This window comes from Neopelma chrysocephalum, unplaced genomic scaffold (assembly GCF_003984885.1).
Source record: "Neopelma chrysocephalum unplaced genomic scaffold, ASM398488v2 Primary Assembly neopelma1_60, whole genome shotgun sequence".
In the NCBI taxonomy this organism is placed as follows: Eukaryota; Metazoa; Chordata; class Aves; order Passeriformes; family Pipridae; genus Neopelma; species Neopelma chrysocephalum.
In genome coordinates, this window is record NW_020897715.1 from 864,091 (window position 1) to 891,536 (window position 27,446).

Sequence of the window (27,446 nt, forward strand, 5' to 3'; positions counted from 1 at the left end):
CTCTGTACCTTTTGGTTTTAGGTGGGAGGATTCTGATTTTTTTACTGACCAAAGGAGTTATCATGACATGCAGGTTTTAGTACTAGCCAGCAACCCACTGCAGCAGAGTGAGAGGAAATAAAGTTTTGGCTTAAGTACTGTGTCTGAATTTAGGTGTAAATGCTGCAAAACCATAGGTGCCGTGTTGGACTGTGCAGCATGCCCAGTGCTTCAGAGGCCTCCATTGGATTGTACCATGTGTATGTGCTTTGTTTCTCTTGCTGCAACTCTTCTTTGACTTTTTTTGAATTAGAAAAGACATGCCAACCTCCATGCCATATGCTTATTGCTACTAATGCTTATATATTTTTTTCGCTCTCATATGTTTTCATATGTAAATTGGCTATCAAATTCCACCCTCAGTTTTAACCTGTAATAACTTCACTGCTTACAGTGCAATTTGCACTGGTGTAATTTAGATCAGAATCTGGGTGCATATGTAAATGTGAGCATGTATGCACACATGTAATACCTGCTTTCTTACATATATATATGTATTTATATACACACTTTCATTTTACAGTTAAAAATAAGTGAGAGGGAGAATCTGTTTATTATTTGTATACTGAACAATTTTAGAGCAACTAGCAAGAGGAAAATAAATCATTTGAAAGAGTAGATGGATTTTGGAGTCATGCATGCACGTGCACACCTTTACAATGTATTCTGGTTCTTGTCAGTCCCAAGAAGGAACTTTTCTCTTTCCCCTGACTTGCGAGCCTCAAATCTCGTTTTTAGTTGACTTTGGGGAAAATGGAGGCAGAGATACTAAAAAAAAAAAAAAGAAAGAAGAAAAAGGAAGAAAGAAACCCCCAAAACAGCAGCCGCCCCAGCCCCCTCTTTTATACCACCAGTCCAAACGTGGAACATATTTTAGCAGAAGTGCCCCAGCTCTATCATATGTGCTGTGCAGAGTCATCATGGCCATGGTGCATAGCTGAGAGCCGGAAAGCAAACAGCTGCTGTAGCCTGATTTGAGTTAAAATAGTGTCAGTGTTTAGTCTGGCGCAGTGCTTCAGGAGAGATTGGCAGCTGGGTCAAACAAAGTCATTCCATTGGCTCCCTTCCCAGTAAGCTTCTGCTAGTATTTAGGTACTAGTGCAGCCTAGGCCCCTTTTCTCAGGGATAGCCTAACATCTGACCGCACCCTCTTTGCTTTTTAAAAAATGCCTTTTCACTCTTTAAGATAAATCCTCTATTATACAATCTGCCACTAATTGTGTGTTAAGACTGTTTTTCTCTCGAAAGCTGACGCATCCTGCTCTCAACGTGGTGTAGAAAGCAGGCTGTTACAGTGCTGGATTAATAAAAGGGGCCTTTATGGTTTGTGAAAGAATATCTCTGTGCTTAGGCAGGAAACTTTTTGATCCACAGAAAAGCCAGACGACATCTAGGTAAGGCCGTGTATCAAATCTGCTTTTATGGGAGAGTGGGGCAGCGAGCGATGTTAATTGCGATTGCTTCATGTTTGCATGCCCGTTTTGATAAGCTTTTTAGAAAGTTTAGGAAATAGCTGCTCCTGCGTCTCGAGCCCTTTCTCTCCTCCCTCCTCCTCACTCCTCCTATGCCTTTACTGCCTGCAAAAGCTTGTAATGATCTGCTTAGTTTTCGCTGAAATACGCGCGGGCACCTCGCTTCTCTTTGGAGAGGGGTATCTTGCAGAGGCGTGCAGCAAAAAGTTCTGCTGTCAGACCCAAATGCTGTTAAAAGTGGAGTGGCTGGGGAGAATTTACAGGGAAAGCTTTCCACTGTTACAGACTGCCTGTGCAATAATTTAAAAGTAGTTGAAAACTGCTTTGAACTAACAAGGGTTTAATTACGGAAAAGTTTAACGTGGCGATGGAAGGAATATTAAGTAAGTTGTCTTTGTCTCATACTTTTTAATTTTAGTTGTTGCTTTAGCCTGTTGGGTCACATTTTTTGTCAGCGCTGAAGGCTGCCATGAATTGGTAATGAGGGCCCCTTTTGCACATGATTTTGGCACTTGGCCAAAATCAACTTCCCAAGGCAAGCTTTCTCTAAAAGAACCTGAAGCATTTTTTTTGTGATTAGGAATCATGTCTGAAAGCTGCCACAACCAGTTGTGTAGGCATGTCAAAATGACTTTATACAGTATATCTGAAGCATTCGGGGGGGAGGGTCTGTTTTTTCCTCGTGTACCAAATTGTTGCTATTATCATTCTAAATTTCCGCAGCTTACGCACCTCCAAAAACCAGGCTACAGAGAGCTAAGGCATAATGAGGATCTTTGGTACCTTTGTATTTTTCAACATGCCAAAGCAGCACTAATTGTCACATTTAAGCAGGATACAGTATTAGGGTTGCCTAAAACACTTGTGGACGTAAAGCAGATGAATCTTTAAACTTTTAATCTCAGTAAATTATGCTCAGTGAACAGTAAGTAATGATATTTTTGAGAAGTTTCTTTGTTTGAATTGTATGAGTGGAGCTTTTTGATATCTATTTAAAAAATACATGCCTGGATCAATTTGGGGGGGGAAATTTGCAAGGAAAATCTTGGATGTGCCTTTGGATTTATCCCAATTCCTTGAAATCTGGGTACTGGTCTGATCTGCGAGATAAGCGAGCAGGAGCTGGGTAGTCCTTTGTTGTTAAAAAGGGGGAAAGGGAGTTAGTCTAAACATTAATAAGGAGCTGCAAAAGTTCACGTTTCAAGTGTGCTCGGAGTTTTGAAATTTGTGGAGATCATCAGTGCAATAAATGGGTGATTATTCCTCGCTGATATTATATAAACAAGTCTGGCACTGTAAGTGAATACGTTATTATTGTACACTTAAACGTTTTGTGAATTTAATCTGTATTTAGCAAAGCAACCCAGCAATTGGAAATTAAGGACCTCCTATTACATGCTGTGTATACTCTACCCCAGCTACGTTTCCACGTGCGTTCAATGTAAAGACAAAGTGCATTGGGCAGCAATTTTGTTATGTATTTTTGTTTTACATTTCTGCACTTGTGGCTGTGGCCGAGGAGCCGCTCCTTCCTCCCTATATGTGTTGTTTATTTATAAGCAACACCACACTTCGGCAGCAATATCGATATGGAACAGCCTTTTGGCACCTTTCCCTGCCCCCTGCCCCCCCCCAGCCTTGATCCCTTTTGCGGTAGTTCCTGCTGTTAAAATGGGCTTTACAGGTATTGTCTTTCTTCTGTTAAACCATACATTTTCTGTAAGGTGTTTGTGTGTGTGTGTATGTGTGTGTGTGTGTTGCCTTTATTACATAGTGCAAGACACTGCTAGATTGGGAAAAAACTCGAGCTTTATAGACTCTTCAGTATCTGTACTTTCATGTAACTTGTCTGGGAGAGTTTGTTCATTGTTACGTTGCAGGAGACTGAATTACAGTACTTGAAATTCTCCTATGAGTTTAACTGTAACGTGTATTTACAATGAAAGAAAGCGGACAAGATTAACATGTTGGAAAAAATAGATGAAGAACATTAGTAAAATAAAACCCATAGAAGTTAATTGCATTTTTCTGGGGGTTCTGAAAAGTTTTTACAGCAGGGGAAAAATACGTCACAGTTGAATCCTATTTTAATGTAAAGCATTGCCAGAAAATGACCATACTGGGTGCAAAAGTAAAGGTGATAGTAGAGTTTTTGCAAATTGTTATAGAATTTATTTGCTGATGCATGGAGGTAATTTCTCCCGAGTTACTGAATTAAGTACAGTTAATTTAAAATGTGCACATATCCACCTTGTTACTGCAAAACTAATTTTAAAATGTCTTACAGTGATATTCCTGGTTTTGCCTAAAAGGTTTTACTGTGAAATAATGAACACATGCAATTATACTACTTCTAGAGGTTTTCATTTCTGTTTTGGTTGTGTACATTTCTGTTTTAGTTGTGTTATAAATCACAGCAAGTTATGGTCCAAAAACTTTGTGAGCAGTTTTTAAATCCAGAGTCAAATTTTATCTCCTAGCGTTTCTGAAGTGTAAAATCTAATCTACAAAGTAACAGAGAGTTTTGCATAAAAACTTAAAATATCATAAATTTGGCTTTTGAATACAGACACCAAATTAACATTTTCTTTCATCAAATCTATTGTCTGTATGAACATACAAAGAAGTTATGTTTCCATGAGATAAATCAACATTCTAAACTCATAAGTTTAAAGTTTAAAATTTATAGATACTGTGTTCTGTTTCTAAATCCCAAACAAGTAGATTAATGGTTCTTCTTTATAGTTAGGTTGATAAATAACTGTTTAGTTACTTTTCGTGAGACTAAAGGAAATAGAAGGTGAAGAATATTAAGTATTCTCCTTTGTGCCATTTTAATTTTTAACAGCCCTCAGGAATAACGTGTCTCTAATCTTCCTACTTGGAGGGCTTTATGTTTTCTATTTGTTTGCAAACATATCATGAAAGAGTGCAATTATAAAGCTTAACTTTGTTGTAATTTTGTATCTTAGATTTTGCTCCATGGAACTGTTGAGCTCTCAGTTACCCATTTCAGTACACTAAACCAATTTATTCTCCATTCAAAATACAAATTCTTGCTTTTTAGTTGGCATTTTTACTGACTATTAAACATTAATATTTCATATTTTATTGGTGCAGTGTAAGTGGTACATATTGTTATATATTTGAATAAAAGCTACAAATGTATTTACAAAATTCTTTCACTTATGTGAAAAAAAAAAGAACCCTAAACATTGTAGAATGCTTTCAGTTTATCAAGAAAACATTGATCTTGTAAAAGTAGCCTTATTCCTTGGTAGATTCTGCTGCATGTTTTAGGACTTTAGAAATGAAACAGGGTTGTTTTGTTTTGTCTCGTGGATTTGTTGGGGCTTTTTTAGCAAGGTTTTCATTCATATAAACTAAGCACTTTGTTCTATATGTTCTAAATTCCATCAATGAGATAAATAAATTGCTGCATTGGATGAAACATAATTATTGAATTTTGGCAGAACTTCAGTGAACTCTGCCATGAAAGATTGATGTGCACAGTGCGCCCTTAGATTCTAAAGTAACAGAGTAAGATAAGGGGAGTGCATAACAGGCTCCAACCTTTGTGGTTTGGAGAAAATAGAAAACCATAGGCAAATGTTAACTTTCGGTATAAACTGCTAATGATAATGTTTTGTCATCTAGTTGATAAAAACTACAGGGGGAGACAAGAAAATCCAATTTAACACAAATTCTCTCCACTTCTTTCTTGCTCTGCTTCCCATTTTTCAGTATTAGAATAGCCACAGTTGCTGTGTATTCTTACGGAAAGGAGAACATAGCAGGCAGGCTACTTGCAGTATCCAGCCATGTAATGTTCAAATGGAATCCCTCCATATCAGCACGTTGGATGTGGGTTTTCACTACAGTTACGATTTTGGTTTGTGATTATGCTGCATTGATCTCAGAATACATGTAAAATTGTACTGCCTGGATGAAAGCTACATGTAGTCATAGTAGTATTTGTTATTATTCCCCTCTCTCTTCTTTCTCTACCAAACCTTGATTGCTTAAAGCATTTGCTTCAATTGGCAAATTGTGGTTATAATCACAAAATCTCATTCCTCCTGGCTTTTAAATAATTGCTGTGCCCAAATAATGTTTTTAATTGAGAACAAAGATGCATTGTCCTGCCAGTCAAGCTCCCTTGGCAGGACCAATAGGATTGCAAAGACTTTTTAGTATTTTCAGTCAGTTCGCTATAGGAGGGAACGGAGACGACATTAACCCTGCTCTGGGGAGAGCAGCTGCCGCTTTGGCTGTGGTACCCTGCTCCTGTGAGCAATCCCTCTGCCTGCTTGGCTTCCCCAGCACCCTGCACCTCAGCCCGTGTGTTTTCCCTTCTGCAGATATGTGCAGCCCCAAGCACCAGCCCTGAGCCCGGAGCTGGTTTCCAGTGGGCTCAGGGGTGGCGGCACGACGGGCAGGCTCTGCTGCGGCTGCAGGCGTGCGGTCTGCCTGACTGGATAGTCCTGGGGGCACAGCTCAGTGCATCCAAAATGCCTGGAACCCAGAGGGAGTTAGGTGGGGAGGATGCACCCATGGTGGGTTTTTTTTCCTCTATTTGTCAGCTTCTTGCTTCCAGACTGTTAACCTGCCTCTAAGGCCAAGTGCGTTCAGCTCAGTGTTTTAAAATGGCAGGTGTCCAGAATCTTGGATATATTTCATGACTTCAAAGACATTTCTGCTCTCCTTCCCAGTCACATCCTTAAGCTCATGATGACAGCATTAGGAGTGGGATAGTTAGAGAGGTATAAGGGCAAGGGACTGATCTGGTGCCCATCGCAGTCAGCAGAGAGAATCCCTCTGACTAACATCTCTTTGGATCCCACACCCTGTGACCTGGCTGCTCTGGGATGCCAAAAGCTGCCTTTTCCCCCTTAGATCCCAATGACACCAGCATGACTAGCACTGCCATCTTCTCAAGCAGCTTTGTTGCCTTCGTTGGAAGTCCTCAAAGAAGAAGGTTTACTGAGTAAAAGGCTTGAACGTGCCTTCCTTGTATCCAAATAAAAAGACAACAGAGTGCTTACTTTGCCCATTTGCAGTCCTTTCTCTTGTCCTTCTCCCCTTCTAGAAATTACTCTTGTGTCTGATCTTGATTATCAATTCATGTCGCCATTGCAAGCAGAAGTTCAGTGTGGGCAGCTACCTGTCTTCCATTGTATCCCTGTTAAAATGCTGCATTAGATATATGTCCAAGATGAAATGAATATACATTCTAGGTCTGTTGTTTTGGTAATTAGACACAATTTCCTTTCAGTAGGGTTGATTTCATCTTCAAACAAAAAAAAGATATTTTTATCTTTCGTAGAGTACCGTAGAGTGCTTCAGTCTTTATTTGACCCATAGGTGTATTTGGTTGGAAAACCTTTAACAAGTTATATTCGGAGCGTGTCTGTATTTTGAAGCAGACAATGATCATTTTTATTTTTAAGTAATTCACAGAAATGAACATTTTTATTAGCAGTGTAAAATTGTATTCACAGATAACAAAAGAATAGAAGTAGGAATATTGTGCCTTGTTTGCATGGATAATAAATATATTTGCAGTGTGCAATCAGGTTATGTTTTTACAGCGGGGGGGTTATGGACTGTTGAAATACTCAATCTTAAAATATTATGAATATTTTTGCAAAGTATGACCCAGTGAGCGCCCCCTACATAATTTTAATGCATAATAGATGGGTGAATGTTTAAATGCCTACCAGGCTTCGTATGTGAGGCTCTGAGGTAACCAAAAAAAAAGGTGCATTAAAGCAAAGCTTGCTGTTCCCTCTCTGCTGACCTGGAGAGTCCTGCCTGCTGCAGAAGCCGCTCTCTGGGGTGGTGTGAGACAGGGGCACCGGGACACTTCTGCGCCTCGGTGCAGCTGTGCATAACAGAGCGGGGAGAGCGATAGGAGGGCAGGAGAGAAGCCAAGGTACTTGTGACTGTACAGATCAGTTGTTGTTCTGCCTGGCAGAGAGGGAGGAGAGCGGCTGTTTAGGGATCCCGGGCTGAGGTCTACTTTGAGGCTTCCCCAGAGTGGGATGAGTTTCTTTCAGCTGCAATCCCAGAGCCCTTGGCAGCGTGTGGTGAAGTTACATGGGCAGAGCACTGGGAGAGGGCTCAGTCCTGTGAAGGATCCTCTGTGGCTTCATGAGTTACCACAGAATGTAAGTCCTGGGTTATAGACAGAAAGTAGCAGACAGGTGAATGTGGGTTCTTAGGTGCATAACAATGTAGAGGCCTTTCTTTCAAGCATAGTAACAGATAAGCAAATTAAATTATACTAAAGTGATTATTTGGGGTTTTTAAAGTTCCCTGTACCTTATGCAGGTCAGCATAGCAAATTATCTTAAAACACAGTCTGCAAAATTTTGGGCTTTACGTCTTACAAATTTGTACATCCCGGTGTCCACTTCTGATCAGTCTGTCCCTGGACATGCCACGTCTCCCAGTGCCTGAGAGTTGCAAATGTTTGTCCTTTCCCTTCCACTGGGACATACAACATTTTGCATGTCAACATTACAGCCTTCCAAAATATAGGAAGAGTGTTGTGAAGAAGAAAAGGGTTTCGCAAACATCTGAAAGTTTTTTTTTTAATTACCAGAAATGAGGAACAGTGATGTAAAAAGTCTGTTATGTTTGGGTGGGGCAACGGGGAGTAGGGGAGGAAGGTTTAAGTTTAGAAAACCCAACGTAATTGTGTAACTCACAATGTTTGCAACCTATGAAAATATTGATGACGGAATCGAAATAGGGTCAGGCTGACAGATCACATTTGAAATTTGTAGTCTCAGAGCATGGCTGAAGCAGCAGAGTATTTGGCTAAAATACTGCTGGATTAATAGTAGGAAAGAAACAAATACTGGAAAGGAATTCCAAAGGTATCTCGTTTGGGGGCATACATGAGTTTGCTAAATTCCAATTCCCAGACTGGTAATAATGACTGTTAATGTATATCTTTTATGACTTTCAGAGCAAGAGAAGCCAAGTTTAGGAGAAGGCATATTGTGATACCCTCACTGGTAAGTACCCTAACTGCAATCAAGTTTATTACATTTTTGTAGAGTAGAGGCCTTTTCAAGACCACACTTGATGCAGCTTAGTCACACAACAGCTTCAGATGACGTTCTGGAACAATAGGGTAGTAATGTGATATAGTCTATAATGAAAATCAGTGTAAAACACAGGTGGTTGCTGGTGTTTGTGTGGTCAGGTATAAAACCTTCACTATGGGTACAAGCTACTGCTTTCCCACTTGAGGAAAGTATAATTAAAAGTGGTTTCCAGATGTGCTGGCACACATCTGCCCTTTCTTAAAAGTGAATTTTGCAAATGCACACTGAACTGTGTTGCATTCAGCATTATAAAGCTGTTGATGGTTTTTCAGGTAATAAAAGGTTGAAAGCATCAACACCCCCACTGTAAAACTGAGGTGTCTGTAGACAACAGACAGTAGCATTTTATGTTTACATTATGTTCTTGGGATTTTCTGTGAGTGGTTCATAGCTGAACTGTGGCAAATACGCAAAATCTATCTGGACAAAAATTAGTGTTTAATTTTACGAAAACATGAGAGGTGATCCCTTACTAGTGATTTCATTTTTTACTGGGAAGAGGTAGCGAATTTCGGTGGTTTTGTTTGTTTGTTTTCAGTACAGTGAAATAAATGATACCATAAAACATTAGATTTCAGTTTCTTTAACCAAATTTTCAAGATGTTTAAATAGTCTGAAAAAAAGAAATATATAATGTGCTGAAAATTGACCTTTAATTTGTCTCCATGTAAAAAGCAGAAGAAACTTATAGGCTTACATGATGCATCCTTATTTGAACTATGTGAAAGAAAGTAAATCAAAACAAAATTCAGAAAAGATACTAGGTTTTAAAATATTTTTGAGAGGAGATTACAGATCTTTTGATTTAACTAAATAAACAAAATGTTTGTCCTAATATCCACTTGACTTTGTTAAATGGAAATGTTGTCATTAAAATAAAATCCCAGTTTTAGAAGAAAGTTTTTGCAGTTCAGAAGCTTTAATTACTGCTACTGCTTGCAACAAGCACAAGGGGAGATTGTTGTGGCTGCCATCTTCTTACTGATTTTTCTTCTAGCACTGCACCAATTACTGATACCTATGTCTTTGAGTTCATTTTGAAAAAAATGAAGGCTGGGACCTACTAGACTGAGAGTCTCAGACTATCGACCAGGCTGCTAAATACTAAGAGAAGATTTTTTAGGATACTGTTAGGATACTGTGTGTAATAGTGCCTGACCTTTGCATATATTTCCTTTACTTACTTCAGCAGATGTGACTTGTAGGATTCTTTGTCAAGTGAGAGTCCAATGCTAAACATTTTATTTTAGGGAAATACTAACACTGAGAAAATCAAAAGTTTTTGGGATGTCCAACGTAGTTGGACTCTTTTGTGTAGAAGTTGTTTTTTCCATTTAAATATTTCTTTCTTGATAAGCAGACTTGAAACCCTCTTTTGAAGTGTTTAAATATTGGAATACTTTGCAGAAGATCCAGTTAGTCAGAAAAGCAGCTGCTGAAATCAAATAATTTTTAATAAGAAACTTAACATGTTGTCCGTACCTAAATTTTTGGATTAGCTTCTCTGTCTGAAACGTTGCACGTTGTTACAAAGGCATTGATGGATTCAGTGAGGGATTCAAAAAGCAACCTTGGTAGGAAAGATGGCAAACTGTCCTGTGTGTTTCTTTTTTCTGTAATAACATATTAACTCACTATGGTCCTGGTGCTGGTAAATGAGGGTGTTCTGGATTGGTCATTTTCACGTCTCTGAGACCAAGGATCCAGACCAGCACATTGCATCTACTCTGTGCCTGGAGCATCTTGATGATACAAAGAAATGGATGATAATCAGTAAGAAGGATATTAATAACTTCATAATGAAAATGCTGATTTCAGCATTATTGGCTGCTAGTACAGCTGACTTTTTTTTTTTCCCTTATGTTGTAATGGCTATGGTATATTATAAATGTTTTATCTTGACATAAAGACTTCAAATTTGTGCTTCCAGTGACTGTTTTACAAGGATGTAAACATTACATTTACTAACACGTGCACATAGATTTAATATTAATCACATTTAAATCACTGTTTGCCCAGGAGGCAGGATTTTAGCACCGAACTGTTATAAGTGTAGATATTTTTCTGGCAAAATGTCATGTGACACCAAACTTAGAAATGACTACAAAAATACAGACATTCGGATGTGAAAATGTGCAAAATGAACACTACCTAGACACTTAACTCACAGTTTGATTGCAATTAAGACTTGTTAGTGGTCACTCCCCTGAACTGGCTACTCACATCAGAGACCAGCCCTGGCCAGACCCACAACCTTGCTTGCAGTTTGTACAAAACCATTTTGTACAAAGGATCAGTTCCCACAGTAGCTCAAATGGGTTAAACAAAGTAAGTAACTTGCTGAAAAAAAAGATTATTTAAATATTAGGGAGTTGCATCCTTGGTAACTGCAGAATTTTGTGTGCTTGTTAATTAAACATATTCTTATTAGTTGAAAAGTAAAATGCTGACCTGACTGGGGGAGATGTCAAAAAGCTCTTTGGGGCTGTGCAGCAAGGGACATGAAAGGGGCAAAGATCTTTCCTTGACCGATAGATGCAGAAGACAATCCACCAAGGACGTATCTCCCCCTGAGTGCAACAAACCTGTCCAGTGTACTTCAAACAGATGAGGCAATACCCTCCTGTGGTATAAACTTCTGCCAAACGTTGAGTACAGTTTTATAAGCCAGTGGGTTGATGACTGTAAGTGGAGAAACTGCCACATATATATGACACCATTGCTCCTATTTATTGCCAATTTTGCAAGGACTTCCTCTTGTGAACATCTATGTCCTTGGTTTTGGGAGCGTTCCAGATTCAACAAGTACAATGCTCCCTATTTCACAGAGAAAAAAAAAAGCTAAAAATGCCTGTCTGATGCTGCATTTTGTCTCTAGAACAATTTGCTTTTTTGTCTTGGGCTTTTGGGTTGTTGGTTTAATACTTTCTTGTAAATCGGAATCATTGCCAGCATTTCTTATGTCTCCCAGATACCTATTCTTCACCTTGAATTAAAGACTTCTTGCTGTGGCTTCACAATTAGTTGCTATAAGAATATATTCTATAATGTTAGAAATCATTGACTAAGGCCTTGGGAAGAGTAAGCTACTGAAAAAGGAGAACTCTTTAATTTTAAGACTATTTTTTAAAATGTACATCCCTAATGATGAAAGAATTCAGGGGTAAGGAAAAAAGATACATTCAAAATATTACTAAAAATATTCTTCAGATATTTTAATGAAATGACTTTACAGAACATGAAGATGGAAATAATTGTCATATGTGCCAAGAATTTTTTTAAAAAAAGATAAAATACATTTTATTTTATAAATAAAGGTTGGGGTAAGGTGAATCAGATCAAGTGAAATATATCAATATGTTTGAAATATTTAATTTTGGTTTGTTTTTCTGCATATCTGTATTAGTCTTTAGGGAAAGAAACCCAAAAGGATAATTTTGAACTTTAAATCAGAACTTTTTCACCTTGAAAATATCTAAATAGAATATTTGAGCAATTTTAAAACACTCTCTGCCTTTTTAATTGACAAATGAATTGGCACATTTCCTTGCGAGTAACTTTGTTTTTAATGAACCGGCCTTTTTTTTTTTGAGGAAAATATGTCTCAAATATTTCCTACTAACTGTATCATGTGGCAAATATATATTTTGCACTCCTTTAATCATTGTGCTTGTGGTTTTGTAAAATGTGAAACATTAACAAATTATCAATTTAAGCTGTGAGTTTTCAGGTTCATTCTTTGAGAGAATGAAGTAGGTGATAGCACAAATATATGGAAAATCTAGTTTGAAGGTTTTGGCTGTGGATAAACCTCATATACTCATGTAAATAGGGCCACTGAAACCACGAAAAGGTGTGTGCTTAGTGATTTACTCAAGGCCAGTATGTGTTACAGCATTATAAATATATTACTTGAGACCTGCACACATGTCATTACACTACAAATAATCTTGAATACAACCATGCAGAAATTGCTGCCCTGAGCTTTCATCTCCTCTGGGTTTTTCCCCAGCAGCTGGGAAACTTGTGCAGGACATGTCTGTAGCCAAAGCAGCATGACTAGCTGCTCTGAGCAAGCAAAACAGAGTCCTTGGGAAACCAAAGGTGGCCTCCAAGGAGTCTCCATATCCCACTGTCCAGCTGTGTGACTCTGGGATCTTGCCTTCTCCCAGCATCAACCCTCCATTTAACTGGGCTGAAATCCCTTGGTATTTTGCTGTTTCCTAATGTCATCCTGTTGAAATGTTTCATTGATGTTTAAGGAAGGCTTATAGGCACAGCTCTTAATAGGGTTGTCATTCAAACTGATTATACCCTTGCTTTTTAAGGTTCTTATGGAGGAATATCTGCTTGCAGCAAGAAATGTGAGCACTGTGCCTTCTGTTCTTGTGCAGGGTCATCAGTTGTGGCACTAGCACTGAAGATAAATGTGGCACTAGCACTGAAGACAAATGTGTCCTCACCTGTCTTGCATGACCATTTCTATTGTTTGCTAATCAAGTGTTTCAGAGTTGAGATTGTTTCTGATCCGTGCTCATTCCACTACTAGAGGTTCGAAAGAGCAAATGCGTTCTAAATATTATCTTAATTTTTCTGTGATGCAACACAGTTAGAACTGGCTTCCAAGTTCAGATGATTAAAGGGACATTGGAGATCTCTGAGAGGAGAGCTTTAGTTATTTAGAAACAGGACATGAGTTTCTCTGTCAGTACTTCGGTTAAAATGTATGTCTTTGCAGAGAGCTCAGTTGCTGTTGACAGACACTCCCTCCTTAGCTGTGGCTGTGTTGGTAGTCTGGAGTGTGATATCCCGTTTTGGGCTCCGTACAGCAAGAGGGAGGTAGAGTGTAGTGATGATAATCAGAGATCTCGGAGGTCTAATTTACAAGGAACGTTTGAATGGAGTAACTAGCCAAGTGTCTTAGGAAGGACAAGAATAACTGGTGCTGCTTTGTGGAAACATGGTGGACTAGAGGATCCCTTGTGTTCAGTCTGTCTTTCCGTTCTCTCCATGATTCCCCACATTGTCGTATTGCTTCACCCCAGCCCACCCCAACAGACACAGTTTTCTAGTATTTCAGAGGGAATTTATGCACAGTGATTCTTGTTGTTAAACTCATAAAGAGTTGGTCAGAAAAAAATTTTCTTTCATTATGATAACTTCTCATGTCTGGCAGGCTGATTTGAATGACAAGACCTACTTTAGTGGGTCGCATTTGGTAAAAGAAGTCTCTTCAGCCTTTATCATTGCTCCTATTTTGAGTTGTATTTCCTAGTGCACTGTCTGAATACTGCTTTCTGAAATAACAAGGAACAACCTTCCTGGAGCTCTTGGTCCAGGAGCAGATTCTCCATTTTTCTCCATCCTTTGTTTCCGCAGGCATCTGAAATGTGCTGCTGAAAATGCAGGGGGAAAGTCCCACTTCAGAAAAGCTTAAATAAAAGGGAGTGCTTGCTAGTAAATTGTGGATAGATAAAAAAAAAAAAAAAAAGAAAAGACAACTCAAAACCCGAAAACTAAAACCCAAGCTAGTTACAAGTATTTCAGCTTCAGCATGGCAGCTTCCTAAATGGCTAAGAAAGTGCCTATGGGAAGATCCTGTACTTACAGAATAGCTGAAGATAAATTGGGATTTGAAACATTGTGGTAATTTTGTTTGGATTTTACTTTAGCCTTTTCTTACCACTAAATGAAACAGACGTACAATCCTGAGAATGTGTGTCTAATGCTAAACAAATCCTTTTGTACATAAAAGATGAGTACATGGCGTCTGTGTTTTGCCAATGGATTCAGTAACATACTATGAATAAGCTTTGAGAACAGGCAAATGACAAACCCTTGATAAAAAATGGTAAGCTACAAAGTTGTTTTGTGTCACTTAAAGCTGCAATGGGCTACCCTATCTTCTTTAAAATATGGTGGATATGGGACACTGAGAAATGCATCAAATACCGTCAAAGTTACATAGGTAAATAGGTAATTTTTTGTCAAGAGTGTTAGAAGCAATGTTCAGATTTTCTCTTTTGATGTGAACTGGGAGTTTGTAGGGCAGAATATGTCTCATAACATGGTGAATAACACCTGTTTCTCCTGAGCAACCGGGTATCTTACTCATTAAGTCGTGACTGTTTGCCTCTGTGCTCTACAAAGCAAATTTACAGTCCTTGTCTGCCAGGAAACTCTCCAACTGGAAAGCAAACATAGGATGAGGACAAAATACACCAGGACATCCAAACCAAGTCTGTTAGAGCAAGTAGAAAACATCAACAAAAATAGATGAAGTAGGGGAGCAGAAGGTGCATTTGAGATGTTTGTTGTGTTGGAAGAAAATGAAGAAAATTCCGATTTGTGGTGTATTGAATAACAGTGAAAAAAATAAAAAAAGAAACCCCAACTCTATGAAGCACAGGAAAGAAGGTGCTAAGGTAAAACAAGAATATAATTAATGGTGGAGTAAAGACCACGTGGTCTGAAAATATAGCAAGAATGTGGGCAAGGCAAGGATTCTAGAAAGTAAATTTAGGTAGAAGCAGGTTTGCATATTATTTCCAAAAATACTAAGAACTGTGAGGTTGCTGAGTAGAAGGTGTGCATAAAAATCTATTCAGTGTGCACTGAAAACTAGTGCTTTCAAAGGCAAATGAAACTCTTTGCAGTTAAAGACACATATAGGTAACATTAAAAGATGACCAACTGATCATCGTGGTTCCCAGTTCATAGCTGGAGTTAAGTTTGGTAAAATTCATCTTGTTGCAAATTTAAAGTAATACCACAGTATGTCAAGAAGAATCTAGGAAAAGAGGTTTTCTAGTCAGTGCCTGCTGAATTTTAAGTAGTGTAGTGTGGACTTTGAAAATTCATTTTTCTTTTTATCTTCTCAGGTAAAAAATTTTCTGTCCCTTGGGTTTTATTAAAAAAAAAAGAAAACAAAGAAGGAAAAAAATAAAGAAAAAATTCCCAAACCAGAAATCATTGCATACATTAGAATTTTCATGTACAAGACAAACTTCTCTTTCTGCAGTATTTCTCCTATCCACTTTTAAGTTGTAGAGGAGAGAGGAGTTACCTGTTTCCTTCCATAAACTGTTTGATTCCTCAGAGTTTTTCCAACATTTTACTGCTGAATTTAAGACAGGGGGTTTTTTGGATGTTTTGGACAACAAATTTGATGTTGTCAGCACCATGATCTTTTCTAGTGTGTGGCTGGTCTGCTGAGGTGCTAAGAACTTCTATTTGAACCCCTCAAACATGACAAAAGAGGTCAAAATAATGATAGGGCCAGTGTAGGAATGAGGCAGTATCCGGTCTTTTTGCTGCCCTTCCATGGTGGGCTTGTATTTCAGTCAAAGTATTATTCATCTTTTGAGCACAAAACGACTGATTTATTTTTTCGTAGCAAACTTTTATTTTTATATTCCTTTTAAAAATTAAGAAACTGTTGAGAAGAATTGTTATTGCCAAAAAAAAAAAAAAATCCTACCAAGGATTAATATCAAAGGAATCAGAACTCAGAAATCTGAGCTTGCAGTGGGAATACTCCACAAGAGTATCTCTGCAATAGATGTCAGACTTAGGATGAGATTGTAGAAATCCAGGAGCAGAAAAGGAAACAAATAGGCGTCTGTTGTGACCTGAAGTTATGAAAAAGGGAGGAGGAAGGGACACCACAAGGAGGTGGATAATCCTGGATAAGATTTCAAAGTTTTCAGAGCACACCCAAATCAAATGTCTGTGGCGCCTGACATTTTGCCTGTTATAAACCAGCGCAACATTCCATCTGAGAAGAGTACGTTGAAAAATCTGTCTTAAACTGAAATAATTTGTTAGAATGTGTTCCTGAGTAATGAACCAGTAAGCAGTGAGGAATCTATGACACAGTCTAGAAAGTGATTATGGCAGCATGGGAGACTGATGATAAACAGCCCTCAGACCAGAACAACTGGGGAATGAAATTAGAAGAGGGACTGCTGCTGTACTCCATCTGTGAGGTGGCATTTCTGGAAAACAATATAATACAAGATTTTTGGTGCTAAGAACCCCAAATATGCTTCTTCTACCCTGCCCCCCCCCCCCCCAAAACTCAAGTTAAACATCAGTATTGCTTTCACAGATACAATTTTTAAAATCTCCTGGGGTGAATCATGCGTCATCTCAAAGAACATTCTTCCAGCCAGACCAAAGTCACTTTCTACCTTGTGCCTCATTGCCCATGTTGTGTATAACTGAGAACAGGAAATCAGCTTTCAATGGGAATGATAGGAGATACTTGAAAAAATATTTACAAAACAGAAGGGGAGGCATCAGGCCCATTATACTGGAATTACAGTACTAATTCAGCAGTTTTCTGTTTATTTTCTGCTCATGCACATTCATTTCTGTTTTTCTTCTTGATAACTATACGTACCCAAAGTCTCACAGTTAAAATAAGAAAACAAACTCTGAAATTTTTGTTCTGTTGATTCTGTAACAACTGTTCTCTTCTCAGCAGTTTAATGTGATATCATAATAGTTAGCAAAATGGGCTACATAAGATTGTGTGCACCATACCCTGGTGGAAAACATACCAGAGTAAAGTCAAAAGGATTTATTTCCAATGCGTTACTCAGGAAGTTAGGAAGGAATGATGGTCTTGTTATACAGATGTGTTTCCATTTATTTGGGTTCACTGACAGTCAAACACTTCAGTCTTTACCTCTGAGAGCACAAAAGTAGTGTCAAAGTGACTTTCACCACCTTATTAACAGCAGGCAAGCAGAAATCCTAATTGACTTTCAGATAGAATTCAGTCTGAAATTAAGAAGTCAGTTTTGAAATAAAAGTTTTCTGTGTATGGTTCCCATATTTTTTTCATTAGATTTTTTTCTGCTTTCCTCTGTCATTTACTAGTTTAACTGCTGTACTCTCTTATATGTTTTTTCTTAGAACTCTCTCTCCAAAAGGACCGTGCACTTAAAATTCAGCAATATAGGCCCATCACACTAGAAATCTGTTAAGGTATCACACCTGCGTTACTTCCATTGGCCACATCTTCTTTTTGAAAACCAGTCAGGAAGTTGCTTTTCTGGATTTTGAAACTCTCCAGTGCTCACTGTAATACCACTTTGAGGCATCTCAGTTTTGTCCCAGAGTCGCTTCTACTTTCATCTTAGTCAGTTCTGCTCTACCCCTTCCTATTGCTCATTCCCAGTGGTGCTCCTGCCTCTTTTTCCTTCTTGGAAACAGAAGGTAGCCTTTGCATCACCCATTCACTGGGCACTTCTCTCTTTGTTTACTGATCTTTGATTGTTCCTTTTGCAAAGCTTTTGCTAATACTGCTTTTGAGGCATAGCTTTGGGTTTTTTTGTTTAAAAAAAAAAAAGAAATGACATCCTGTCATAAGGTTCTTTTGCTCAATTAACTTATTTCAAGTTCATATTTATGCAGGTAATTAAATGAGATCCTTGTCAGTTTTTCTTACAGTGCAGTGCTTTAGCTCAGCTGGGTGTGCCTTTACCCATGTAGCACAGTAATTTCTAACAGTTTGAGTTAATTCCTTACTTTTATAGTTCAGTTATAGCTTTTGAAGAATTTCCTGCAGTTTCTAGGATTAAAAGTCTACTTTCTGTGCCCTCAGTGGAGGCAGACAGAAATAGAAATTAATAATCACTCATTAGAACCCTTTATTTTGTGGTATGGTTCTCGAGCACCCATTCTTGAAGAGTTTGGGGAGTATTTCCACAATCTGATGTTGAAAGACAGCTCAGAAAAAGAGGCAATTGGAATTTTCCTTTGGAAGAGCCCCTCTCTGACCGTTGATGGGCATGGAAATGTGCCTTCTTAAATGAGGTAAGTTAGGTACCAGAAGCTGAGCTATAGAAAAAATATCACCCTTTGTTTTGAACTCTTGTAATGTGCGTTATTAAGCTTGAGGAAAATTAAAGGAGGATTCTCATAACTGGCCTGCAGCAAATTTCAAAATTCCCACCTCTCTCTCTTCTCCAAGAGTTGAAGTGTTGCATAGTCTTCTCATGCTTTGAAATTTGCCTTGCTTTTTAATTATGGAGGGTGCTGCGTGACTCCAAACAATGATCCTTCTCCTGTATTTTACACTGGAAGGAACAAGTTCTATGTCACAGAGAACATACTGCCTGATGATATTTGCTGAAAGTTTGTACATTGCAAAATTCTCATTTATGTATTTCGGCACATATTTTAGTCAGTTTTATTCCTGGAGACCAACTCTGAAGTCATTACAGCTTTTATTATAATCTAAGAAAATGTCAATATTGCATCTGAAAGATGAGTATAAATATAGAAGTTGGCTTGTGCCTTTACACATATAGTACTCGTCATAAGGATCCAAAACCTGCCATTTTTGTGTTTTTCAAAAAATAAACCAAGCATATAAAATGAGAGTTGAAAAGGAAATTGTACGGAAAGGATTGCCCTTTGCTCTTCACGCAGTACTTAGAGTTCATTCCTGTTTTTGTTCTGCTCATTATGAATACACAAATGGCATCCTTCAAAACCTACTGTAACGCATTTCTCTAAATGCCAGTCACATAGTATATATCCTCCTACATATCAGAGGATAGGACTGGACATAAAAAGCAGACATGGTCTGAAATGCCCTTGTGTAGTTGAGGAATGGCATTGCACAGCAAGTTGGCCACACCAGGAACTGTGTGCACAAGTATTTTCAGTATCTTTAGGCAACATCTCTCTCTATGCACGATGATTCTCTCTGTTCCTTTGAAAGTGGCTGTCATATTACTTGAAAAGAATTATCTAGTATTTAATTACTGTGATGTGAAAAATTTACTTAAAGAAGCAATTTTTCTCTAGTGCCACAGGTAGAAGGTGAAGCCAAAAAAAACTCTGACAGGTGCAGGTTGGGGTGAATAATGCATTATAAACTACAATTGTAAAATGACAAAGCAAACCACATAAAAGTGTGGAAGTGGCAGGTAAACTATATTCTTGGAAAATTATTGGGCCAGTGAGGTCTAGAAATGTATTGTTTCAGTGGTGTTTCCTTGATTTTATCTCATAAAAGTGAGTGTTTCTAAGTTAGTTTAAAATAATGGATATCCCAAACTTATTGTATGGGCTCTCAGAAGTCAAATCAGCACACATTTTGGGAACCGGATTTTTACATTAAAATGTCATGCTCTGTGAGATGACTTTTAAGTTGTGCAGTGCTTATATTCACCAGTGCAGGTACTGGTGATAGGGCAGTAGATACAACTTGTAGCTGTACTAAGTTTTTATAAATCCTGTAGCTGTACTAAGTTTTTATAAATCCTGTAGCAATAATGAAAGCTGATCTGCTTTTTCTTGGCTAAACATGGTTCTGGGATGTCAGTATGTTGTGAAGCATTGGCTTCACAAGCAGCCATGTGTTTTTAATTCAGCAGTTTTAATTACAGGAAATTTAATGATAATGAATAGTAACCAAAAAAAATATAAAGGAAGAAAAGACAAAAGAGAACTTAGTTTCCATCCAAAGGAAAGAAGTATTTTGGTAATAAACTGGTGCCTTTACATTGGAAAATTCATTTATTGTACTTAGAGCATATCTGCTAAATGTTAGCAATAGTCCTTTATTTTGTTTTTGCTTTCCTTTTTATTTCTTCTTCGGTTTCCTTTTTATGGCTACAAATATCTATTTAATAATTGGAAAAACGTTATGGTAACGTGTGATCCTAAACAGGAAGGCAGCTGGTGTCTTAGGAGTTTGGAAATAGGATATCAGATTTTGTCACTGCTATAAAGTCAGTAATAAACTTAGGCAAAATTTTGGCCCTGCTGAACAAGTGTTTTGCCATTGACTTCAGTAGAGTCAAAATTTCATTGCTGGGGGTGATGAGTAATATCCTGAATCAGAATCTGTGGCAGGCAGAGGAAAGCTGCCTGTTTGGCTTGTCTTGGCCGAGGCCTGGAGCTCTCTCCTCACTGCTCCATTGCCCGGGCTTGGACTGAGATGTTCGTGGTCCCTGTACCTGTATCAGAGAGGGATCCAACCTCTGCAGCTTGTACCCTGCCCAGTAGATTTTCTGATGATGGCACGGGCAGAAAGGTATGTAGTTTTTTATTTGTTTTATTTGTTTTTGTTTTCCAGAAGTCCTGTAAAAGCAGTTTGGAGGATTTGCTGTTGCTGTGTCCTCTTTACTTTAGCTTTTAGTAAACAAGTCTTCAGTTCTCCCAGTTTTGCCAGAATCAAAGAATGAAATAACTAAGAAAGAAGTGTTCAGCAATTGGCACCAAATTAAGCATAAGGATGATAAAGTGTAGGATCATAAGCCTGGAAAGCTGGCCAGTTAAAATACCAAATGATCCAATTACAAACAAAAGACAAATTCATAGTATTGTTGGGGAACTGTTGAGGTCGTTTGTTCATGGTGATTCACTGCCTGAAGGAGTTTGGCCAAGAGCAGCATCAGCTTACATTAGATTTCATTCAGACTTATTTTTGATATAGAGTATAATCAATTAACTATTGTGATCCTTATGTCAAATGTTACAGCTAATTAATTAGCTTTACCTAACTCTGTTGGTAAATTTATTTATGGTCTGCAACACACATAGAGTTAGGATATTAATAAAAAGGTGAACTCTTAGTGATGCAGCAGCTTGTTTGGTAGCCACCTTTTTTTGCACATGGAATCAATTAAATTTCAAAAATACAAATTTTCAAAAGACTGCAAATTCTACGTAATGTCTGACAGTCACATTCTTAATTTTCCACACCTTTATTAAAAACATCTATTGAATTAATTTTGAAATTGAAACTTCCTTTTAACTTCAGTGTAATTATACCTCCAATTTAAGAAGGTGTTTCTTCATAGCCTTTATTATGAAAAGTTCAGTAGTGACAAAGAAGATGTTAGAAACTTTAAATACAGTAAAATTTTTAAACCTATTTTGTAGTCCATGGTGTTGTTTGAAGAACAAACGAAAACCTAAAGGGTTTGCTTTTCACACCTGAAATGCCTTAGGTTTCAAAGAAATCTCAGTGCTTAATTTCCTTTGAAACTCACCAAAAAAGTCTGGTATTTTTAAACCCTGAGGATCTAAACTGAATTTCACCCAGTTAGTTCTGGTTTCTCTGTACGTGCTTATGAGCAAAGATCAGGACACCAAGATAACAAGGATTTCTGCCATCTTTCTTTTTAAGTTGGAACATCTTATTTCCTTATTTTGTTGTTCTTGGTGTCATGCCCTCAACTGCGTGCTAAAAATTAATTGGAAAGATGGGAAGACGTGTTTGTAAGCTAATGAACTTTGGCCATTTTAGTTTCTTATGTTTAAATACAACACATTATGTGCATGATGTCTATACAGAACTAGTGTGTGATGCAGTATAGAAGATGGAGCCAGGCTCAGTGGCATTCAGTGAAAAGATGACAGCAATTCTGTTTGAAGATGATTTGAAAAAAACGGAACTTTTACTCTGGGTGTGGCCAGCAAGGAAGCAGGACGTTCAGAGAGGCTGTGGATTCTCCATCCTTGGAGATATTTAAAACCCAACTGGACACAGCCCTGAGCAACCTGTTCTGGCTGATCCTACTCTGAGCTGGGTTGGCCCAGCAAATCTCCAGAGGTACCTCCCTCTCTCAGTCTTCTATGTGAGTCTATACTATGGTCTTGGCCAATGTAATAACTTTAAAAACTTTAAAAATGTTATTTTAAACTAGTAATCTTACAGAAACGCAAACTAACCAGATTCTGAAATTGTACTACGTGATGTAAAATATATAGACAATGTTTTCAGGATATATTCAAAACCAACCTTGACCTAGAAGTTGGTAACTGTTACTAAATTACAAGTCAAAGTATTTTTTATTGTCATCATAAACAAGGGGATTCTGAAGAGTAAAACCATAGAAGTTGAAAAAGCAGAAAAGTCACAGTGTTAATACCGTGTTTAAAACCATGTCCTGGAGGCAGGCATTAACTAGCTGAAAAGTATGTAAATTAGGAGCTTTTAAAACAGTGCGGAGTTGCACAAATCATTCATTAAATTGCTGTATGTTGACTTTCCACTCCTTTTTTTTTTTTGTCTTTACTTTTGTTAAAAGCGAGTTCCCCTTGAAGCTGCCCCAGTCTTGTAGTAACTGTGCTTTGTCCCTGATTCCAAAAGCTCTACAGTGTGCATTTATGCATTTATGTGCATCTTGAACAGCTACAGACTTCAGTGGGGTTCAATGTGCAATATGATGATGTTGCTAACGTGTTTATTTCTTGTGCTGTGATGGTGTTCAGAGTCTGAGACCAGAGCCCCCCAGCAGGAGACTCTGCCTGTCCCAGGAGCCTCTCCTCGAGCACACAATCCAGGTCAACACTGCAATAGCCTCCACATGTGATATTAGTATCCTCCACCTTCCCCCAGCTTTCCAAAGGGCATTTTGGGGGATATCTTTCCTTGGATTAATTATAATTTTGTAGGGGCAACATTCTTGAAGGGAAAAGGAACACAAAAGAGAGGAAAATAAATTAAGGAAATGGAAGTATAACAACATTTGGAGCATCTGAATGAGCAGGTGGAGAAGTGTGTCTGATGTCTAACATTTGGACAGTGTGTTTGCATGCCAAAAACTGTTTTAAAAAACATTGTTGTTATGTACTTGCATTAGTTGATAATGCAAAAACTCATGGCTTCTTTTTTTTCTTTTTTTTTTTCTTTTTTTTTTTTTTAATGTGTAGGCAGCATATGCCAATAGTTTTGTGAGGAGATCTGGCTTCTAAAATGGTGTCCTTTCACTGCATCATTATCTAATAGCTTTCTTCAGTGAACAAAGCAAAAAACCCCACAAATTTATAACCAGTTCTTTTACCTTTAAATTAGCATTACATTTTTATTATGTGTTTGTTTACCTTTGGAAAACAGTGCTAATTTTTTTTTTTGTTAATGATAGTTTAAAGCAATAAACCAAAGCTTTGAATAGCATGCATGGACATGCTTTAATATATTCATGAGTGATCAAAATACAGTACAGAAATCACATATGCTGCTCTGCTGCAACTTTCAAGGTTCAATCCATCATTCTGGAACCCAGGGGGCTGAGATTTGACATCCTGCCTAGAAACCATACTTCAGATTGGCTGGAACTGTGCCATCTTATGTTCAGGTTAAAAGAGCAGCTGTAATTTGTCTGGGTAGCACTTTAACTATGCACAGCAAATCGTAAAACCCATTTTCAGTAATAAACTTGAACATAAAATAGGTCCATTTGCTTCATTTCCTGATCCATACAAGATTTTCATCAATTTGATACAATACCACTTGGAGTTTGATCTTATAATGATGTAGATTTCTGTAACAATCTTTCTCAGATTAGCAGTTTTATTTAGCATATATCTACTGTGTGTAGAAGATTTCTTTTTTGGCATTTAGTGGTAGCCTTTTTCTATTGTTCTTTGGAACTGAAAATATGAGAATAATTCCATAGTAGGAGTTAAATTTATATGTGATTGCCACAATAAATAAAACCCTATTGTAGTCTTTTTTTCAATTGTAAATACTCTATCCTTTTCTTTTCCCCCTTTTTATGTTTTAGCAAGGCTTGCTTGCAAGGGAATAGCAAATGCAAGTATTCCTGGCAACTCAGTGAAGATATTTTAGGAATATATATAAACATGAATTTTATTTATGGCTTTGGATTGTAATGATTTTGAATTTCAGCCTTTTGTGTGCCACCCTTGTTTGCAAGCGTGGCTTTGCTTGAACAGCAAGGTCCAGCTTGAGAAGGCTAGTTTTCTGTGTAAAAACCCCAAGCGAGCTCCTAGGATAGACTTTCCACTAGGGAATGTGCCAGTGAGCCCAGCTGTGAGGGACCTGACTACAGGCAGGCAAACTCACCTGTGCATGGAGGCTGTAGGCTTTGTTTCAGCTCCTTTTGGATGGTGCATGGTTGGGATTCCATTATTGTCTTTCTTCTGATACAAGACAGCAGAAGCTTTGTGTGCCCATACACTGTGAGAAACAACTTTAAATGTCATTCTCCTTCAGTAGACAACTAATGGTTTGACCATTAAATAGATTAGCCAGTCCCTTCTGAATCCTCAGTGCATTTACTTCACTAACCTCCCACCAAGTGCCAGATCGCTCTGTTTTCTCTTTCATGAGGCCATTTCTCTATTTGCATTTCTGCTCAGACTTCTCTCTTTCAGCTCCACAGACCTCTCCCTTTTTGGTTATGTTTTCAAGTCTTACAGTTTGCCAAGCCGAAAGGAAAACCCCACATCACTCTTCCAAACCCCTGTCCCCCATCTCTGAGCTGAGGGGTTACATTCACAAGACAGGTCTGGCACCCCTGGGTGCTGCCCGTGCACAGCCACCGTGGCTGGCACAAGGGAAGGTTCTTTCTCTTACCCTTTCCTCGATACTGACACTGTTGGCAAGGTGCTTGTCTCTGTTACTGTATTGTTGTAGCTCAGCCTACACTACTGAAAACACATTCTTTCAAGATATTTGTTTCCTTTAAATGATTTGGCCCTTTGAAAATGCCTCTGGAATAAGAATTTATGGGAGTATAGAGTACTCATATTAGACATGTACTTTGCTGGGGTAGCCCAGCCAAGGAAAATGAAACATGTTTAAGTCTATTCCATCTTTCCCCATCAGAGTTAAGTGAGAGCAGGCTGCAGGATAGCACAGTGTGTGTTGGTGGCCACACAAGCACTCGGTATTCCCTGGAGACTCGGAGGTACGACAGCTGCATATAAATATGCATAGTTGGAGAGATTCGTGATTGTGCCTTGTTCCAGGGCTGATTGGCTGTGGTGCTGCCACTGCAAATCAATGAGCGTTTCCCTCATCTATCAGCTGCTCGCTTGCTTGGAAGCAGACAAAATGGTTAAAACACCCACAGCCCACAGAGGGCTCCTGAGTGAGGGAGACTTGTTTGCCACAGCACTCAAAACATTTCCCTGAATCTACAGTAGCTCTCAGTAGATGAATTTAGCACTCAGCAGATTAATTTAGCTCCCAGTGTGCTGGATTTAGAAAGAAAAACTAATATAGATGAATACATTCTGTTCAGCCAGCATATTTTGTTTTGCAACAATACACATGTCTTATTTGAACTGCAATCTGGTTGGAAAGCATTTTGCGAGTGGTGCATTGGTCATAAAAATGAGTCATGCTTGCTCATTTTTTAAAAAGCTCTCAACTAGTGCAGATTGAGGAAAAAGGTATTGAGCAATTCGATGGAGAAAGTCTTGGAATTTTAGCCATCTCTGATGCTCTTTGGGCAGTTTTTTAAGGTAGACTTTGACATTGTGTTGCAAAAAAAGTAGCAGCTGCTTTTCCCTTTGTTACCTGCATAGCCTAGTATGTGGTGCGTGCCACCCTGCTCATGGTGGCTTTTCTCATTTGCCTTCTGGATTTACAGGCTGGAAGCTGAAGGTATGCCTAATGGCAGTTTGGAAGAGCTCTTGAGGAAGGAAAAATCAGGATACAAAATCCATTGTTTTGTGTCTTTAGTATAACCTTTAGCTTCCTTCCTTAACCTGTAACATGTCACAAGGAAAGCAGGACTAGATTGCTTATGTATGGTAGCAGTACCTTGCTTATGATAACAGCAGTGTTTATTGTTTCAGGAGCTGAGAAACTGAATAAAAAGATAAAGACATAAACTAAGACATAAAAAACCCTAGGAGCTGACGAGATCATTTGAATGGCCTTATTTGAACATAAAATGGTCAAGGAAATGAAAAGAAAAATGCTGTGAATGCTTGAAATGACAAGCTGGCTTTCTAGAGTAGTATCCTCAGTAAATGTACTCATTTTCTCATATGAAAAACTAACTCCCAACACATCTTCCAGAGCTGCTGTTGATAAAGTATTTCCACTACCAGCAGCAGAATGATCGTTATAAAACATTCTTTCAACAATCTATTTTTAAAAAAAAACATTAAAGAATGGGTTGAAGAGCAAATAGCTCCTTTCAATTGAGTCGGTGCTGTACAGTGCAGATCTAATTTACTCAGGAGGATCTCTGCTGCTACAGTGATGAGTGCTTTATAGTAGTGGTTCCCAGTCCTATTTAATGAAAGGGCTACTGAACCTTATGGAGAACAAAAACCAGAGACCTTCCTCTTAGTAATACTGCAGTGGTTTTCATTTACCAACGGATAAAAATGAAGCAAAACTTCGGAAGCTTTTTTATGAGGTTTGTTTTCCCCACTTGTCTGTGTACTGGCTTGCATGTGCAGGGATATGCATATGTTTTCTTCTCTCTGTTTTTAAATCCTACAATATTTTTGGAGTTTATCTTGCAATATCTTACAGGCTACCAGCAGCTTTTAGTCAGTATGTCGAGGAGCACTGCTAGGAAGACCGCAGAAGGCTGGAGGCCTGGTTCCTATGTTTGCTAGGAGCCTTGCCCATCAAACTGCAAAGCCTTCTGTGCGCAGTTGCCCTCTTTCTTCAGGATGGTAAATGTTGCTTTCAGTGAGAGACTGTGAATCATGTGGGATTTTACCAGTTCTCCTGTGTGGAGGATGATGAGGCACAGCGGTGCATCCGGAGGGCACTGCAGGGAGGCAGTGGTGACTCACCATGCCTTCTGGCTCCTCTTTTCCAGGAGGAGTGGGAATGTGTTATGAGTAAATCCTCCTACTGGAAGAGGAGAGTGAACAACCACTATACCACATGGACCTGGCGAGGTTGACCATGGCACGGAGGCAGTGAAGTGTTTACTCACTGCCTGGATGCTCAGAAGGGCAGTAGAATGTGGTGCATATGTATCTATGAGTGCAAATTATACGTGCAAAGGTCTCGGGAACATCCCTTCCCCACTTCCACATCATGTTTGGCTTCCTTGGCTGGGGG

The 27,446-nt window shown here is 38.5% G+C and overlaps 1 protein-coding gene across 16 annotated transcripts in view; it reads left to right on the plus strand.

The window, feature by feature from the left end:
- Nucleotides 1–27,446, plus strand: part of LOC113966595 — a 290,519-nt gene that overhangs the window by 186,782 nt on the left and 76,291 nt on the right. For 9 of the 16 annotated variants that reach the window (XR_003533884.1, XR_003533886.1, XM_027681488.1 and 6 more), the window contains one exon: nt 8,488–8,536. Coding sequence is in view for 8 of the 16 variants with exons in the window: in XM_027681488.1 (XP_027537289.1) it covers nt 8,488–8,536 (49 nt within the window). In the remaining 8 variants the exon portion in view is untranslated. Of the gene's footprint in view, nt 1–1,130; nt 1,434–1,875; nt 1,895–2,712; nt 2,807–3,110; nt 3,196–8,487; nt 8,537–18,299; nt 18,455–27,446 lie in introns of those variants that run through there. The other 7 variants (XR_003533882.1, XR_003533883.1, XM_027681494.1 and 4 more) reach the window with 6 other exon arrangements.